Below are 17,260 nucleotides of genomic sequence, written 5' to 3'. Positions count from 1 at the left end.
GACTACCGTGGCCACTGCTATTTTAAAAAGTAAAAGACTGTTCCTAAACTAAAGAAGCCAGCTATGCATGGTCTCCCTTTTGCACTCCTAATGCACTGCAGTCAAATCCTATTGACATAAAGGAAAACATTCTCTCGATGCTAAGTGGAATTATTTTATCTGTTGATTTTTTTGAGTATTAATTTTAATCCTTAACATGTGTTTGCAAAAGCAGCTTGCTGGCCCACAGAAAATCAGATGATTTCCTCAATTTCTAGTTTATTTTGTTTCTAAGATGATCCTGAAAACACAGCAGAGCAGAGAGATTACTGTTAGTGACAATACAGTCCTACTAAATGAAGTAGAAATCTGCTAAACTATCTGGCCACTCCAAGTACAGCAGCCAATTTGAGGATAATTTTTAAGATCAAAACAGGTTAGGATTTTTTCATGACACCAAGAGCAACCTTGGACCAGTATCTTGCCAACATTGTTTGCTATAGTGTACTATACCTTGTATTTCATACTCTGGGTCTTAAAAATAGCGAGTAAGTACTTGGGTAGTGAAAATATCTCTGGAGGAATCCCCTCAGGTGTTGAATAATGTGTCTGATGCTAATGCAATTAGTGGAGGAAAAATGTCTATTTGCTAATAAGCTAAAATGATTTGTTGGGTAATATTGTCATTTATAAAAGTCAAAGCTTTTTTTTTTTTTTTTTTTTGCATTACACAGGTGTGAATTTGCTGTTTTCTGGAGGTATTCTGTTTTATTGCCATTTTATACTCCTTTAAAATCCTGAAACTTTTTTTTTTTTTTTTTGCACTACACAGGTGTGAATTTGCTGTTTTCTGTTTTATTGCCATTTTATACTCCTTTAAAATCCTGAAATGCTAATGGAAATGTCTACCAAAAACATAGAAAATATAGAGAAAAGCAAGGATGAAAGCTTTAGGAAACTGGAGCAAACTCTTAGCATCTTAGAAGTGCTGTCTTGATGCTAATGGAAATGTCTACCAAAATATAGAGAAAAGCAACGATGAAAGCTTTAGGAAACTGGAGCAAACTCTTAGCATCTTAGAAGTGCTGTCTTGATTGAGTTTTACACTGCATATTAGGCATGTTACAGTTTTATCTGCGATGTGTATTTTTTTCCTTGATTGTGAGAAGAGAGATGTGATCAAGAATGCACTTTTGCAATGATGCTGCAAATAGACCCAAATTTCTATAGCACTTCTCATGCCAGCACTAGCAGAAAGGAAATTATTCACCTTAAAATCTCATTTCATTGATGAATTTTATTCATCAAACAGATTTATTTCATATTAATTTTTTCCACACAGAAATGTCAACACATAAAAGCCTTTCACAGGATTTTTTAGCAAATATTGCTAGAGCATGTCTGACCACTGATCTCAGCTTCTTACCACTGTTCTCTCTCAGCTGGCAGGAACCTAGCTAGAAGTCTCTGAAGCAAATTAGAATAGTCCTGAGTCTGCTCTAACCTGAGCTGTTACCCAAATGTGAGCCCAGCAACAGAAAGCTAAGAAAGACACAAAGTCTCCTCTTTCACCATCTCCTTCACTAGAGGCACTGCTTGCTATTCTGGGATATAAAAGCATCTGGGTTGCTGAATTAACCATATTTTCCTCTAGTCATGAGCTCAGAATATCCATTGAAGTTACTGTAAGTTTTGCACAAAAATCAAGGGCAGTACATTGGCCAGAATGTGTGCTAAATAAATATTTATACACAAATCAGAATGCTACTGATGGCTTCTTTACACTTTAAAATTCTAAATATTTTAAGAAGCATCTGTTACTAAACTGAGGCATCATTTTTGAAAGTACCCATATTTACTGAGTGGAAGTACACATATTTAATGAGATGAATACAGTGACAAAAGTCTTGGACTAGAAGAATGCACACAAATAAAATAGTAAAACCAACGTGACATGATTGAATTAAAGCTGCAATGAACAGCCTGAACATTTAGTTTATATGAATATTAACTGCTATGAAGGATGAGCCATAACCAAAGCAATAACCCCCTGCCATTGTGCCTAAGCTTTTTACATGTTAAAGGATTCCTCTAATCTTTTCAGGTAAATACAATTTAATTGTATTTACCTGAAAGCAGGTTGAAATCAATATATTTCTTCTATAATTTCAACAGGTAAGAGACACAGAGATTTCAGCTCTTTTTCAATTAATGTACATATTATTTGATTTACATGCCATTCATCCCTTCATCCCCTTCAAAAACTTATTTCATATAACTTAGCAAGAAATATTTCAAAATATTGCATATTCACAGTCACTTTCATCCTTTGGTTAGAAGAAAAGCTGTACCTGCAAGTAGGTATATTTACGTGATGCATGATGACACTTGAAATCCTCATATGCGAAGATTTCGCTTTCAAAGCTTTTCAGAGGGATGCCTCTTGAAAAATCTCATGTGTATGTGCAAAAGTCAATAAACTAAGATAAAAGATGATTTTAAAGTGATGTGCTCCCCTAAGCTTTACAGACTCGCTTCACAGAAAGCCTACCCAACATATGGCTTAGTGTCACTCAGGCTGAGATTCATCTGCCTTTAAATTAAGGTGTGCAGCGTGCAGTTGGGTACCTCCCCAAAGCTAAGTGTACACGTGTAGTATTATGCAATGGTATTCGGCCAGATAACACATACCCATACAGCAGTGAGATGAACCCCACATATTTTGACCCCCATCCGGAGAAGCACAGTTCTATTAAAAACTGCCTCATAATCTGCAAGTTGTACGCAGAGAAAGCACAATTCAGTCATCAAAACTTAGCTGGTTTTGACTTCCTGCACACAGAGCATGGCTGTCAGAACACTCAGGGCTCACTTTCAAAAAGGGAATGTAAACTTCCCTTGGCCTCTGAGCTATGGAACACATGGTCAAGAAACAATTAAGGGTATTCAGTATATGCAGAAAGGAGAAAAAACTGCTATTGAAATGGGAAGTATAGTGACAGTCAATGATTTGGGAAGGAAGAAGAGTCTCCATCTATCAGGCCCCAGAGTCTGTATCAAGAAGCATTTGAGGCCAAAGACTCAACAGCCTTGGTCATGTACTGGAACTTTATGCCTACCTTGAAACTGTACAGCAACAACACAACCCCCGGATGGGACAGCATGGGGCAGTACAACAGTGCTGCTGTCTGTGAGCTGCTTTTCTCTGTCATGACAGCGGTGCTAGCATGCCCTCAGCTATGAGGGAACAGAGTCTTTACACTGGAAAGAAGGTTTTGATATCTTCAAGTCCATCTTATGTCAAGGCAATCAATGTTTGTTCTGCTCCCCGTGCCACCTGGCCAGGTGACAGTAGAGTTGTGATAGTAGCCACCCCATCATTGCAGATCTAAGAGCCAGGAATAGTCACTGCTGCTGTATTGCAGTGATCAGGCTGAGGCACATGAGGAATCATCTTTCCCAGCAGAATGCTTCCTCAAAGGAGAACAAGTCTGTTGTCCACCAGACAAGATACCTGTTCATAATTTTGAAAATATTTGATGACTAGAATGGGCAAGATAATGCCTTTTTGCATGCTGAGTACAGTGCTGGTATTTTTTACCTGCTTTGGAACAAAACTTTCCCACCAGAGTATACAAAGGTGGAAGATGGTATCCATACACAGAGTATGCATCTTAGAGCAGAGTTTATGTCTAAGAAGCTGAAGTCTAAATCTTCATGTGATAGACAAACAGTCAAAAGTGAGACAGTGTTTACATTAAAAGTATGGCCCTGCTGAATCTATGGCACTGCTGAATCTTCTGAATTCACTTGTCATGTCTCACTGATGATGACTCTATAACAGTAACAAACAAAATCAACTACTGTTTGAAATCTTTATTAATTGTCTGGGGTTTTCATTGCTAGGAATTAATATTTTCTGTGACTCTAGGTAGAATCTAAAATAACCTGCAAGGTAGAAAATAGAGAACATAGACACAACTCCTGCTGATCATCACTAGGTACTTCCTGTACTGGTGGAACTGTGCTCAGGAGAGTATAACTGAAATAAAAAATAAAAACAGTGGCCAGCTTACTGCTGACTTTGGCTTACACAGTTTACAAAGAAAAGGAGAAAAACATATTTTTCTGGTTACAATAATATTGAAAGGGAAGCATGCAAAACAAGAGGAGCTAATTAAATGAGAAAGCAGCATGGAATATAAATTGACCAGGACTGTATGCAGCCTAGGAATGAATAATAGTCTTGAAAACTGCATCTACTCAAATATGTGACTTTTAAATAATACATGTCTTCATTAATGAATTAACAGGTTTTTGAAAGAAATGTTTGATTTTCTTGACATGTTAAGCCAATGAGTATAGAAAGATGGAGAACTTCACAGAAGGCTGCTGGGATGAGGGGGTACAGGGTTTTATTTCTCCTCAGTTACAAAGGAGTTTGGAGTGGAAAGTGTCAGATGTGCCTCCACTCTGGGGGAAACTGAGTGTAGGAATTCAAGAGACCAGTCTTATTAGACAGTAGTGAGGTGGGGTGAGATTTGCAGATGGGGACGAAGGTACAACACTAGGTGTCATTATGCTTGGTCTCACCAAAATTCTTTAAAGGTATCCCCTGCTCTTGAGGATGAAAGTAATGTATTTTTCCAAAGCACTAATTTATACTTTTGCTACTTATTTGTAGTCCTACTGTCCCCAGCACTCTCTAAATAAACAATACCCTGTATAGAGAAAAGATTAATATATTATTTATAGGAAGAGGACCTTTGTCACTTGATTTGACATTTTCACTGACGAATGTAATTATACTGCTTAACATTAGGCAACTAATATTAGTTTCTGATATGAGAAGCACCTTCAGAGAATGAGAGCACTTAGATTAGTCCTGACTTGCCCTTTGGAAGGACCTCTGGTGCCACACTGACTGTAGGGAGGTTGAAGACAACTGACCTCCCCAGTGGGACACCCAAATGCCAAAGATTAGGTAAATGTGGATTCCTCCTTGAGGTTTCATAGCTTTGATAACATATGGAAATTTGTGGGTTTTGACACAGACCTGATGATCCGTCATAACCAGAAGACTTAGGTTAGCATTGCAAGGCTGTTCTAGAAAATTCACAATTTTTTACAAAATTTATAAAGTCCAAAATTCATTTGCCTCTCCTAATTTTCCCATCGTAGCACAAATGAAACTTTTGGCTTCCATCTGAAAGCCAGTTCAGAAACTTTCCTATTTTCAGCCTATATTTATAGATAATAAACTTACATTCCTTTGTCCTTTTTTTTATCACCGTTTTGTAGCTTCAATTTCAATCCTTGTTATTTACAAAACTTGTTATTGGTACATTCGTAAATTTTATATTTTACTAGTTTTCATCTCCCTAGATCTTCTAAAGTAAAGGCATACAGTAGGCATATTTATTTGAATGCAGCCATTGTCTGATCCTATTCAAGGTACTGTCATTACTTTTCCCATTCCCATTGTACATTCTAATTCAACTTCAAAAAGAATATTTAGTTTAACCTCTGCTTGAAGAAATGAAATGGAGATCACCTTGATATGAAAACAAAGGAGGTCATATTCAAACAGACTTCAGTGGGACCTGCCTGGAAGTTTAAAGCACTCAAGTGGCAGGTGATGGATAATGAGCCCAGAAACAAAGCACAGTATTCCCTGGGGAGTCTGTTATTTTCCTCCTTAATTAGTGTAGCAATTAGAATAAGTTAATTGCAAACCGTTCTAAAGCATTACCAAACTGTTGACTTCCTTGAGCATGCAATTTTCCCATTGTACCTTTGCCTTCCCTGCACACATTTCAAGAGATTCAACGGAGTACTCTGAGTTGGAAAGGACCCCGTAAGAATCATCCTGTCCAACTGTTAAGTAAAAGGCCTTAATTACGGGCTTGTGGATGGGACAGAGTGCTCATCCACGCTCAGGAGTTACTGGCAACTGTTTGATATTAAAAAGAGTGTGGTTTTTTCCACGTTAGATGGACAGAAAGCTGACCTCTAAGTGACACATAAAATAAAAGGAGTCCCCCTAAGAGTTAGAAGGCTGAGTGTGGCATCAACCCCGTGCGCTGACAGCCTCCTTCATTTTCTCCCGCAGCCTTTCAACACCGACTCCTGCCCTCCGGCCGGCGGCAGAAGGGAGCTGTGGCGGTGCAGGGAGGGACCTGTGGCGGTGCAGAGAGGGATCTGTGGCGGTGCAGGCAGGGACCTGTGGCGGTGCAGGCAGGGAGCTGTGGCGGTGCAGGCAGGGAGCTGTGGCGGTGCAGGCAGGGAGCTGTGGCGGTGCAGGCAGGGAGCTGTGGCGGTGCAGGCAGGGAGCTGTGGCGGTGCAGGCAGGGGGGCCGGCGGCAGGGAGGAGGATCTGTGGCGGTGCAGGGACGGATCCGTGGCGGTGCAAGGAGGGATCCGTGGCGGTGCAAGGAGGGATCTGTGGCGGTGCAGGGAGGGATCCGTGGCGGTGCAAGGACGGACCTGTGGCGGTGCAGGGAGGGAGCTGTGGCGGTGCAGGGAGGGACCTGTGGCGGTGCAGAGAGGGATCTGTGGCGGTGCAGGCAGGGACCTGTGGCGGTGCAGGCAGGGACCTGTGGCGGTGCAGGGAGGGAGCTGTGGCGCTGCAAGCCGGAGCTGCAGCGGCACGGAGGGACCAGCAGATGGCGCGGCCGCCGCCCGCCTCCCCGCGGCCGCTCCAGCCCTCCCGGCCCCGGAAGCGCTCCCGCCTCCGCTGCTCCCGGCCCGGAGATCCCTCCCTCGGCCTGGCCCGATCTGGCGGCGCCGGGGACCGGGGCCTGTGCCGGGCGGCTCCAGCGGCGGCACCATGGCGGCGGCCGCGGCGACGGCGGCGTCCTCGGCCCCGCCGAAGAAGATCGTGGCGCCCACGGTGTCCCAGATCAACGCGGAGTACGTGACACAGGTAGGGCCGGCGGCGCCTCCGGGCCGCCTCTGCTGCGGCCGGGGCTCCAAGGGACGTTCTGGCGGCGCCGGCCCCTCGGTGTTTAAATAGCCTTTGGAAGCCGTGGGTGGTGGGCAAAGGGTCTTGCTTGGTCGCAGTTGACCAAGGGATGGACGCCTGTGTCATGTACCAGAGGGTATTTCCCCCCGCGCTTCCGGACCAGCGGGATTTACAAAGCAGCGCTACCGAACGCATCAGTGCAATACACTGTGCATCGCTGTAAGGCGTGTTTTAACTTGCGAAAAGCTGCCGAGGGTTCCTTGTTGGCTAAAGTTCTTAGTGATTTTCTACAAGTCTTCTTACTTTTTTTCTTTGTTATTTTCCTTTTTTTTTTTAATTGGAAATCTGCTCACCTTCCTCTTGCAGAGCATCAAGAAGCTTGAATAAAGTTGCATAGGAAGCTCTTGTCATCATCGCTCAGGACTATTGGTGAAGTGATGGCTGCAGCAAAGAGCCTTAAAATGCGAGACTTTTCTATATCGCCTCTAGTGACTTGTCAGATTCCTGAAGGAAACACAATCACTAGCCACTTTGCAGTTCCTGAAAGATCATGGCTTATTTTTGATGGATTTGTTAGGTGTAAGTTAAGAATAGGAAATGTTTGTTAGGTAGCACCTATGCATCTGAAATTTTTCCAAAGAATCGCATTTCTGTTGGAAGAGGTTTAGGCATAAAAGCCTATAAACAGCAATGCTGATCAGCCTTAAATGATTGATAAGCCTTGCTGTTAAAAAACGTACTTTTGTTACTTATAGTTAGCATAAGCTGAAAGTAAGCAAGAGACTATACTAGTGAAGTTTGGGGATGGGATATGTTATAAAGATGTTGTATCATTCACATGAACATGGATGTATTTAACCATTCCTTTCTTTTTTTTTTTCCCTTGTGCAGTTAGCAAATAAATACTGGGCTCCACATGTGAAGAAGACATTGTCTTTTGATGTAAAGGTAATTACTTCTGCTGGAATTTTGTTGGGGCCATAAAAGAACCAATCTGTGATGTGCCAATATTTAGTCTTGCTTATTTTATATGAGATAATAGGAGACTGCTTGGAAGGTCAACTGTTGCTTGAGACACTGTAATTTGTTATGTATTTGTAGTTTAACATTGTCTTTTGATGTAAAGGTAATTCTGCTGAAATTTTGTTGGGGCCATAAAAGAACCAATCTGTGATGTGCCAATATTTAGTCTTGCTTATTTTAGATGAGATAATAGGAGACTGCTTGGAAGGTCAACTGTTGCTTGAGACACTGTAATTTGTTATGTATTTGTAGTTTATAAATGTAGGCACTATTTTGAAGGGATGCTGTTGCATGCATTTATTTTGTATGCTATTCAGAATAAAATGTCTTCATGCATTTTGAATTGTGTTAGTGCATATATAAAATTCTCTTAAATTTTTTTCCATAGGTCATTGAAGATGTATATACAAAAGAAATTGTCAGGTCAAAGTAAGTACACCAGTTACTTTCTTTTATTTATGACCATTCCAACATTATCCATGTTGCAGTTGTTTCTAATGTTTGATAGAATACTTTCAAACTCATCTATGTGTTCAAAGCAGGTGAAAATTACTCAAGTGCATTTAAGTCATTTAACCTTTATGGTATTTCAAAGTCTGAATGTGGTAACAAGAGAGTTCCTAAGCCCATAAAACTTAAACATGGTAGTTGGGGTTCATTTTTCAGACCCTTTCCGTGGTAGTGTGTTGTCTTTTATGTTTGTTTTGTTGTGGTGGTTATAGAAGGCTCTTCTTTTGTCACTAAGGAATGTAAAGGAAAAAAACTGCTGCAGAGTGCACTGCCTTTAGCTTCCTCCTCTGTTCTGGCTGCTGTTACCAGATTCATGAAGGGAGAGTAGATTGAATGAATTTAATTGTTAGATGGGGGAGACAAATCCAAGCTGCATTCTGCAGCTCTCTGTGCAGAAAATAGGTGTAACTGTAGCTGGAGCTTTTTGGGGAAGATTGAGCTCTGCAGAGAATTCTCTGTATTATTCCTGTGTGAAAGCAATCTAACAATTTGTCATATGGAGTCAAAGCAAACTTCCATCTCCAGTCACTAAGAAAAAATACCATTATGAACAGATTAAATATATAATTGTAGTTTTCCAGGAGACACTCTCATCTGCTAGCAGTTGGTATCATCAAGGCTATTAGTAGTGGTGTTTTCATATTTAAAAGACCTGTGTTCATCTCTTTAAAATGTGAATTTGATTGCTTAATGAATCTCTATGAACTTTAGCATCTCCAGTGTTACAGCAGTTGCTTCTGCATTCAAGTGGTTGCTGTTGCATGGAAATGTCAGGACAGAAATAATTCCTGAGTATTTCTGCTAGTTTCCTTCTATAATGAATAAAGGAAAATGCAGTAATTTTCCATGCAGCTGTGTGTGGGAGGCTTTCTTTCCTGTGTTAATTGATTAATTTTTCCTTTTTAGGTTTGCAATTAGAAAGATAATGCTTCTTGAATTCAGGTAAGCTAATGGGAGGGAAATTTGGAGTTATGTTTTCATAGGAACCTGTAAAGGTGAGAAGCAGGGCAGTAAGACAGTTTGAAGGTAGTGTATTCGTTCATACTTTGTAAGGCCTTGAATTGTATACTGAGGAAAATTAAGCGAGGAGAGCTTAGTTTAAAGAGGAAGTAATTCCATAAATGTAAGTGACATCTCAGTGTCTTGTTTTGTGATTCTCAATTTCTAGTGTAAGTGGAGCACCGAGAAAGAGAATATGAATGAAATGAGTGAAAAACTTGGGTCTGTAATTTGGAATGTATCATTAAGCCTTAAATCAGAACTCACTGAAATCAGAGAAGTTTTTGGATTATGTCTCTTACTATGAGGTTAAAAATGGATTGTGCTGCAGCAGCATCATTAACATTTTCTTCTCTTGAAAAAGAATGGAAGTCTATTTAAACAGTAGTTTACAACTGCTTCAGACTTTCCTGGAAGAGCTGACAGAGTATGTCTAAAATGATGTAAAATAAATATTATCAATATATACTTAAATCCACAATGTTTTATGTTCTGTTTGGTTCTTTTAACTCTCAAATCTTAAGAAAAACTATAAAATGTTTCTTCTTTGAGATACATTCTTTATTTCTAAAAGGCTCAATTCCCTAAGTTAGTGCCAGTAACTACAAAAGGACAAACCTCTCAGTTTTTTGCATCTTAATTTGAAAAAGCACAGACTAGAAAATGTAAATTATGGTTAAGGATTTGACACTGAGAAATGGCATGCAATTGACTTCTAGAATTTGTATGTCCACAGTAGCACAGAGTTAGAAGTTCCTGTCCTTTCTGTGAAAGTGTTAGTGTCATTAGTTACCGAGTCTAACAAGTTTTGCTTCAGTGACCTAGATGAGAGGTAACTTGAGGAACTACTCACAAGCTCTGAAGATGGCTTTTGGGGGGAGGAGGGAAAAAAGCCCTGTGGATAACTGCTTTTTTAAATGAGTGACAGATTATGTGGGTGGCTGCAGCTAATGAAATACTCTTTATCTCTTCACAGTCAGTACCTTGAAAATTACCTATGGATGAATTATTCTCCAGAGGTGTCCAGTAAGGCATATTTAATGTCAATCTGCTGTATGGTGAATGAGAAGTTCAGAGAGAATGTCCCTGCGTGGGAGGTAACTGATTTCAATTGCAGCTAGAATTGACTTTGATCTGCAAGTTGCAGCTTTTACAGCATGCTCACTTACAGTGACAGATGGTAGAAGAGCTTGTAGTGTTAAAAGGAAATGGTGCCTCAGCTGGAATACCTCATATGGTGTGTTAAACTTTGTGTTCTTTTTTGGAGAAGGGAATGGACAGGTGAAAAGTTACTTGATTCCTTCTGGTGTGAAAGTCCTTAGTTCTGCTGTGTGATGCTGAACATTATCACCAGCATTTGCTTTTTTGGCACTTGACAGAGGTTGGGTATTTACAGAGAAATTCTTCTGTGTATTCAAGAAGGCACCACTGAAAGTCTAACGTATTGTCCAATAACATCTTGCTTAAAACATGTTCATCTATCTTTTTTGCTGTATACTAAAATAATGTCTTACTTCCTGTAGTGTATAGTGTATATTGTTTGGTTGGGGGTTTTTTGTTTGGGCTTTTTGTTTTGGGTTGGTTTTGTTTTTGTTTTTTGTAATAATAGGTTTAGAAATTATTTAATGTTTCTACAAGCAGTCCAGGTTTTACAGGCCATCTCAACAACAGAAGCCTATTTATACATTTTATGCAGGCACTATTTCAGAAGCACACTTACTTCAATGTGTGTGCCATTACCTGAGTGCTGGAAAAGCACAAAGGATTAATAACTTGCTCATATATTATCTGTGTGCTTTTCTTCTGGCATAGGTACTAGAAGTAAAATGACAGGTGCAGATTATATTCCAAGCAGCTTAAATTTATTTGGTACATGACTGCCCTTGTAAAGGAACTATTTTATCTTGCTGATTATTCAGTTTTATCTTTTTCCTGCTCAGGTAGCTCAATGGAAGTTCCAGGACTATAATTAATCTCTGGTGGTTTTTACCTGCTCACTTTTTGCACTTCACTTAAGGCTGCTATAGCTTTGGCCAAAATCTACTATTTATCTTCTAGCTGGGAGATGTTAGAGTATTTCTGTGCAGCCACAAGCTGAACATTCCCACAAGACTTCACCTGTGCTTCTTGTTTAGTTTGTCCTGTGCATCACCTGTTAGACTATGCAGCAGGTAGAAGGGGAGGATCCCTTGTCAGGAGGGTATCATTAGTCAGTTTGCTTGTGCTGCCTAGTTAGAAAAAATGAAAATGAAAAAAACTAATCCCTTCTTTTATAGATTTAAATGGATTTAGAGAAATTCAGCTATGTTATATGAATGAAGATTGAAATTATTTGTATCAACCTGACTCAAAATTACCTTTCTCTTCTATTCCTAGACATTCAAAAAAAGGCCAGAACATTTTCCTTTCTTTTTTAAACGCATACTGGAAGCATCGCTGGTCGAAAATGAGAGTGAGTACTCTCTGCATGAACAGACAGTGCTGCTGCTTTTCCTTGATCACTGCTTCAATAGTTTGGTATGTTAAAAGTAACTAAATATTTCCAGTGTGTTTATGTTATGTATTTGTAAGTAACTAAATATTTCCAGTGTGTTTATGTGATGTATTTGTAGCAGTTTAGTTTGAGCGATTTCTTCTTACAAGGCAGATGAAGCAAAATTCCGATTTAAAGGAAAACACAGTACCAGAGGGCTTTCATCCTGTGTTTGACTCTTACTTATCTCTCTGAACACATCTGCTTTTCTCTGACATGAGATCATAGGTGAGACTTGCAACTGAAGGATTAGCAGTTAGACAATTAAAAGACAGGATTTAATATAAATTTTTGTATTAAAAATGGTACTGTGAAATTTATGTATTTAGATTTTAAAAGGTGCTTTACTTTTAAAACCAATTAGTTACTACTGTGCTCTTTTTAGTTTGCCTAAGAAATACCACAAAAATTATTTCCATTAATTATTGAGAAAGACAAAGATGATTTTTTCACTTTTGAAACCAGGTTTAGATACAATTTTTATCTGCAGTTCTCCTGAGTTAGGTTTAAGAAAGCATTAGACCAACTCGATTGTATTCCCAATCTATAAAACAGAGTTACAGATCCTAAGTAGCAAGCAGGAAGAACACTTAACCTGTTATATGAAGCAGTGCTCTCTAACTTCTCTTGCTACTGGGTTTTTTCCTTACTTACATTTCATGTGGGGTGTATTATCCAAAATCTGAGTCTGCACAAATAAAATTGTCCCTCAGACAAAACAACATAGAAAGTGTATTAGTTTGTTTTGGGATTAGGAATGATTTTGGGAGCCAGTAACCATCTTGAACTTTACATGTATAGTTTATTGAGATACTGCTTTTCTGCAGTGGCCATGGTACAATGCATCTTCATTTAAAATAGTTTGATGGTGACTACAGAATCCTTCTTGTAGAGCACATTTCTAATACAGCATGATAAGGAAGCTGGTGAAAATGTGGCTGTAAAAGCACACTGTTATTAGAGGCTGCTCTTCTTTGTAAAAGGCAGAATGGAATAGTCACAGTAGTGTTTTTAGTGAAGAGCACTGAAGTTTGAAGTTTCAAAATGTTGAGAATGGAGTATTTGTCCACAAAGACATATTTAAGATATTTATTGAATTTTTTCAGTAGCTCAGGAAAGAAGGAAAACTTTCTGGATCCAGATCATAGGCATAGTTGGAGAGAGCACATTTGAACTGACATGGAGAAAATTATTTTTTTCAGACAGTGGGAAAAGTGTAGAAGAAGTGAGAGAAAATTGATAATTAAGGGCTTCAGGAGACAAAGAACAGCTTAAAAACAAGTAGAGAAAGCACAGTAGGTGAGTTCAAGAATAAGAAATGACAGAAGAAGAAGGAACATCAGTTATCAGCAGCTTTTGTCCTAAAAATACTTGCATGGATGGGACCCCTGGTGAAGTGTTAAGAACTGACAGGCTCCATGAAAAGAACCTAAAATACAGGGCTGTCACTGGGTAGGATTATAGTGCAGTTTCCTGTTAGGAAATCATGAAATCTGATAGAACAATATAAATATTTTTGTTGGATGGTAATGTATGTTGATGTATTTTGTAAGACAGACATATAAGAAAACACAAGAATGTTCTAAAAATGTTTATCATCTGTAACTTTCTAACAGGAAGTGGATTTGATCAGAGGTCAGGTGCAGCAGCTGATTTCCTTACCGATGTGGATGGCTCTACAACCTGTAAGCATAACACTGTTAACTGGCAGAGCAGTTTTCTAGGCAGTGTCCAAATCCTGTACAATAAATTCTCATGGAATACTGTTGAGGAACTCTAATATTTACAACATTGCTATGGAATTACATTTTTGTGTGCTTTGCTAGATTCTTTATTTTTTGTTGCAAATTTCCATGTAATAATGTTTTTAATGTAATTTTTTAGAAAACTGAGCTTTGTTGTTTACAGCTTCTTCAAGGTATAATTTATAGACAAGGCCATGAGGTCACAGGGAGGCAAAGGAGTTGGCATCTAGTCGTGACTAGACTCTAGCATTGTTGCATTTTTCTTTCACAGTGATACTGAGAATAGCCAGAGACAGCTCTTTATTTCTGTTTGTTATATATTTTTTCTTTTTTAATAAAAAGACTGGACTGTAGTTTTATCTTATGAAAGCAAGGTTCCTTAGTGACTGAATATAATTTTAACATTTCAGAATCGACTGGAACAAGAGTTGAAAAAGACACCAAAACTAAGAAAATTCTGGAATCTAATTAAGAAAAATGATGCAAAAATGGATGAAGAGTCAAGAATGCAGTATGTACAGAAGCTTTTTTTCCTTAGTGCATTCATTGTGTTTCAGCTGAAATAAATTGTTTCAATGAAAAAGGTGTTTTTTGAAAACTTTTGGCAAATGAGGATTGATCATATGTGGTCACCTGGAAGCTGTTCTGTTTTTCAGTATTCTTTATGCAAAATACTGTTGGTAGAACTTTATATTCTATTTGGTCAGTGAATTTGTGATATCAAATCTTAAAACTAAAGGATGAGAGCACAAAAGAATATTTATGTAGCTACTCACTTTTTCTCGTGACCTTTAGCAAATGTTTCCCTCTTAGGTGTATGGCTTATGCAAATATTTCAGTAAATCTGTGTCTATCTCACCAAACTTAAATGTTCCAGTGTCTTTGTGTTGCAGTGTGCTAAGGTGTAGGAGGGGACTGACTTCTCCTTGACACAGTAAGAAGCATAGGTTTTTAATCAGTTTCTGTGCCTAAAAATGTAGGCTGCTAATCTGTCTTCCTGAGTGCAGAGAGAAAAGTTATCATCTAAACAGTTTAGGTGTGTTTCAAAGCAACCTACTATCAGTATAATAATTTTGAAGCAGCTAACTTTGTATTAGTGAAAGCTGCAATATACTTCTGGTCTGCATTTACGGAGTACTAATTCTTTTGTCATATGTCCAATTTTAGAGCATATCGAGAGAGAAGATTTCTTTCACAGCTCATTCAGAAGTTCATTTCTGTTCTAAAGTCAATACCTGTCTCAGGTAACTGTGTATGTGTATTTATGTTACTTTGTTATCTGGTAATCTGTGTGAAAATCTTTTTGTGTTACTGAAGCAACTAGTCCTTAGGATATCAGCCTGAGGTTGGGGACCTTATTCAGGTGAGGCTTGTAGTGAACACTATGCCTGTCTGCATGGATTTCATATCAAAATTAATATTCAAATCTGTATATACTTTAAAAATGAAACAGCAAAAGCTACTTTGAACCTCCTTCTATTCAGTATGTACTTAGTAAAAACAATATTTTTGGGAATTGATATTCTTTACTGTGTGCTTGGAGCCTTAAAGCATTTCATACATACTTAGGTGCCTTATTAAATAGGTGGTATAAATGGATATCATAAGGTTCTGTCTGTTCATACTGTTGATTTACAGTAAGAACAAAAGCCTAAGTGAAGTGAATTCTGTAAGATTTGACTGCTCTTGAGTCATTGTGACAAGTAAAATTATCTCCTTCCCTGATTTAGAAAGGAAAAGTGTTTGTGGAGGAAGGTGTTAGCCTTTTAACAGAAAAGGGTTATTATGCTCTAAGCACAGCACAATTTGGGTGAAATCAGTTCCCAGAGTTTGCTTTTTCTGTTAAACTCTTAGCAAACTTCAGCTCTTACCTGAGCTGTAAATTTTCTAATGTGGCTTCCTCAGAAAGGATACTTACCCCTTCTGTTTTCCTGATTATGCTAGACCTGTTTTAGGAAGATTTATTTCAACATTTCTTTGGAGGCTGTAAGAACTGGAAAGTCATTAAGGGAGACTTGGTGTGTTTTGACATGATTCTAAAGGCCCTTAGTAGTCACCTCTGAGTACCTTTGAATAGGGTTAAGGCCTTTGGCACACATCTTGTTTGCAGCTTTTAAAAATGTATTTTTGAGTACCTGGCATTAAAAGTTCTTAGCAAACATAATGGGCAAGTGATACCTCGTGGAAGTGAGCATTTTTGCATGTTGCATTCAGAATTTTTCAGAGCAGATAAAATCACTCATGAAATTCTGATTCTGTTGCTCTTTCATTGTTAACCAAAACAATTTTTAATATAAGAAAGGATTGTTTTAAAAAGAGAATAATATTTTAATTAGCTTTTAACAAGATTAAAGTGAATATTTTTATATTTGTAACGTTTATTTAGTTTTTAAGGAATTGTTTATGTGTAAGTATATTGTTATGTGGATCAATTTAAACTTTTTAATTTTTTTATCTAGGTCCTATTTCTATGGACAAAGTTCATTATTGTGAGAGGTTTATTGAACTCATGCTAGACCTTGAGGTAAGTTTGATTCTAGCCAGTTTCCAGGTGTACTTTTCTAGGATTGAAGTGCGTAAAGTAATTGTTACAGCCTTACTCCAAATAGGAGGTGATTATGTTACAGCTGTGCATATGGTTGTTTAAAACTGATTTTCCATCTGTAAATAAGTGGTTGTAACATTGCATCCATATTGGGAGCTGACCAGCAATGTTGATAAGCCAGTAGACAAAGCTAGGATCCTAAAGTGCTTAGTGATGAGGATTTAATTGGAATAGTGGTAATAATACTGGCAATTTCTGAAAATGTGTGATGCTTTAATCTGGTAGGAATAATTCAGAATTATTCTTCCCAGTGCATAACAGGTCACTTAAAGTCTCTTTTGTGTTGTTGGGTTAAATCCCAGAAAGCAGCAGTAGTCTGAAACACAAACTATTCCTGTTTGACTAGAGTTCCTTATTTAGAAGTACCAGGTCTGGGGATCTGCAGTTTGTTAGAGTAATAAGGTGTGGAGCAAGGTTTTGTGAAACTGTTCAGCAGATACTGAGGAAGTGAGACAGTTTTAAGCACCACAGTACCAGTAGTAAAAGGCATTCATTCACAATTTCTTGCATGAGTAATTATTTATTTAGAGTAACTTCAGATTCAGAAGGCATTGTGAAATAAAACAAGAGTTTTCTGAAATAGTATCACAGAGAACATTAAAATGGCTTTATGGTGAATTTCTGCAGGCTTACTCTGTTAAATCACTGAAGTAGTCTGTGCTTATAGTTGCAATAGATTGAATAATTTAAATTAGAGCTTGCTGTCTTATGTATGTAATATACTCTGGTAAGAGAAAACATGTTGGAAGGTGAGCTAAAGTCTGTCTGACTTAAAAAGCTTAGAAGCAGCACATTTGAGATTAGTTCTCTCTAGATATTACAGAAAGATAAGAATTCAGACAGGTTTATAAAGCCGGTTTACGTGACTGAAACAATCAAATGAGAAATTAGCTGTAAATCCA

The 17,260-nt window shown here is 38.3% G+C and overlaps 1 protein-coding gene across 2 annotated transcripts in view; it reads left to right on the top strand.

The window, feature by feature from the left end:
* The first annotated feature begins 6,808 nt into the window (after window positions 1-6,808).
* The window catches only part of AQR (aquarius intron-binding spliceosomal factor), a 55,000-nt gene continuing 44,548 nt past the window's right edge, over window positions 6,809-17,260 (top strand). Inside the window, exons 1-10 of one of the 2 annotated variants that reach the window (XM_039705287.1) lie at window positions 6,809-6,904; window positions 7,835-7,891; window positions 8,355-8,395; window positions 9,383-9,418; window positions 10,452-10,572; window positions 11,852-11,992; window positions 13,625-13,693; window positions 14,164-14,264; window positions 14,921-14,997; window positions 16,213-16,277. In XM_039705287.1, the coding sequence (XP_039561221.1) occupies window positions 6,809-6,904; window positions 7,835-7,891; window positions 8,355-8,395; window positions 9,383-9,418; window positions 10,452-10,572; window positions 11,852-11,992; window positions 13,625-13,693; window positions 14,164-14,264; window positions 14,921-14,997; window positions 16,213-16,277 (804 nt within the window). Of the gene's footprint in view, window positions 6,905-7,834; window positions 7,892-8,354; window positions 8,396-9,382; window positions 9,419-10,451; window positions 10,573-11,851; window positions 11,993-13,624; window positions 13,694-14,163; window positions 14,265-14,920; window positions 14,998-16,212; window positions 16,278-17,260 lie in introns of those variants that run through there. The other variant, XM_039705288.1, reaches the window with a different exon arrangement.

This window comes from Passer montanus, unplaced genomic scaffold, assembly GCF_014805655.1.
Source record: "Passer montanus isolate IOZ18808 unplaced genomic scaffold, ASM1480565v1 scaffold18, whole genome shotgun sequence".
Lineage (NCBI taxonomy): Eukaryota > Metazoa > Chordata > Aves > Passeriformes > Passeridae > Passer > Passer montanus.
This window is presented reverse-complemented; position numbering and strand designations above follow the sequence as displayed.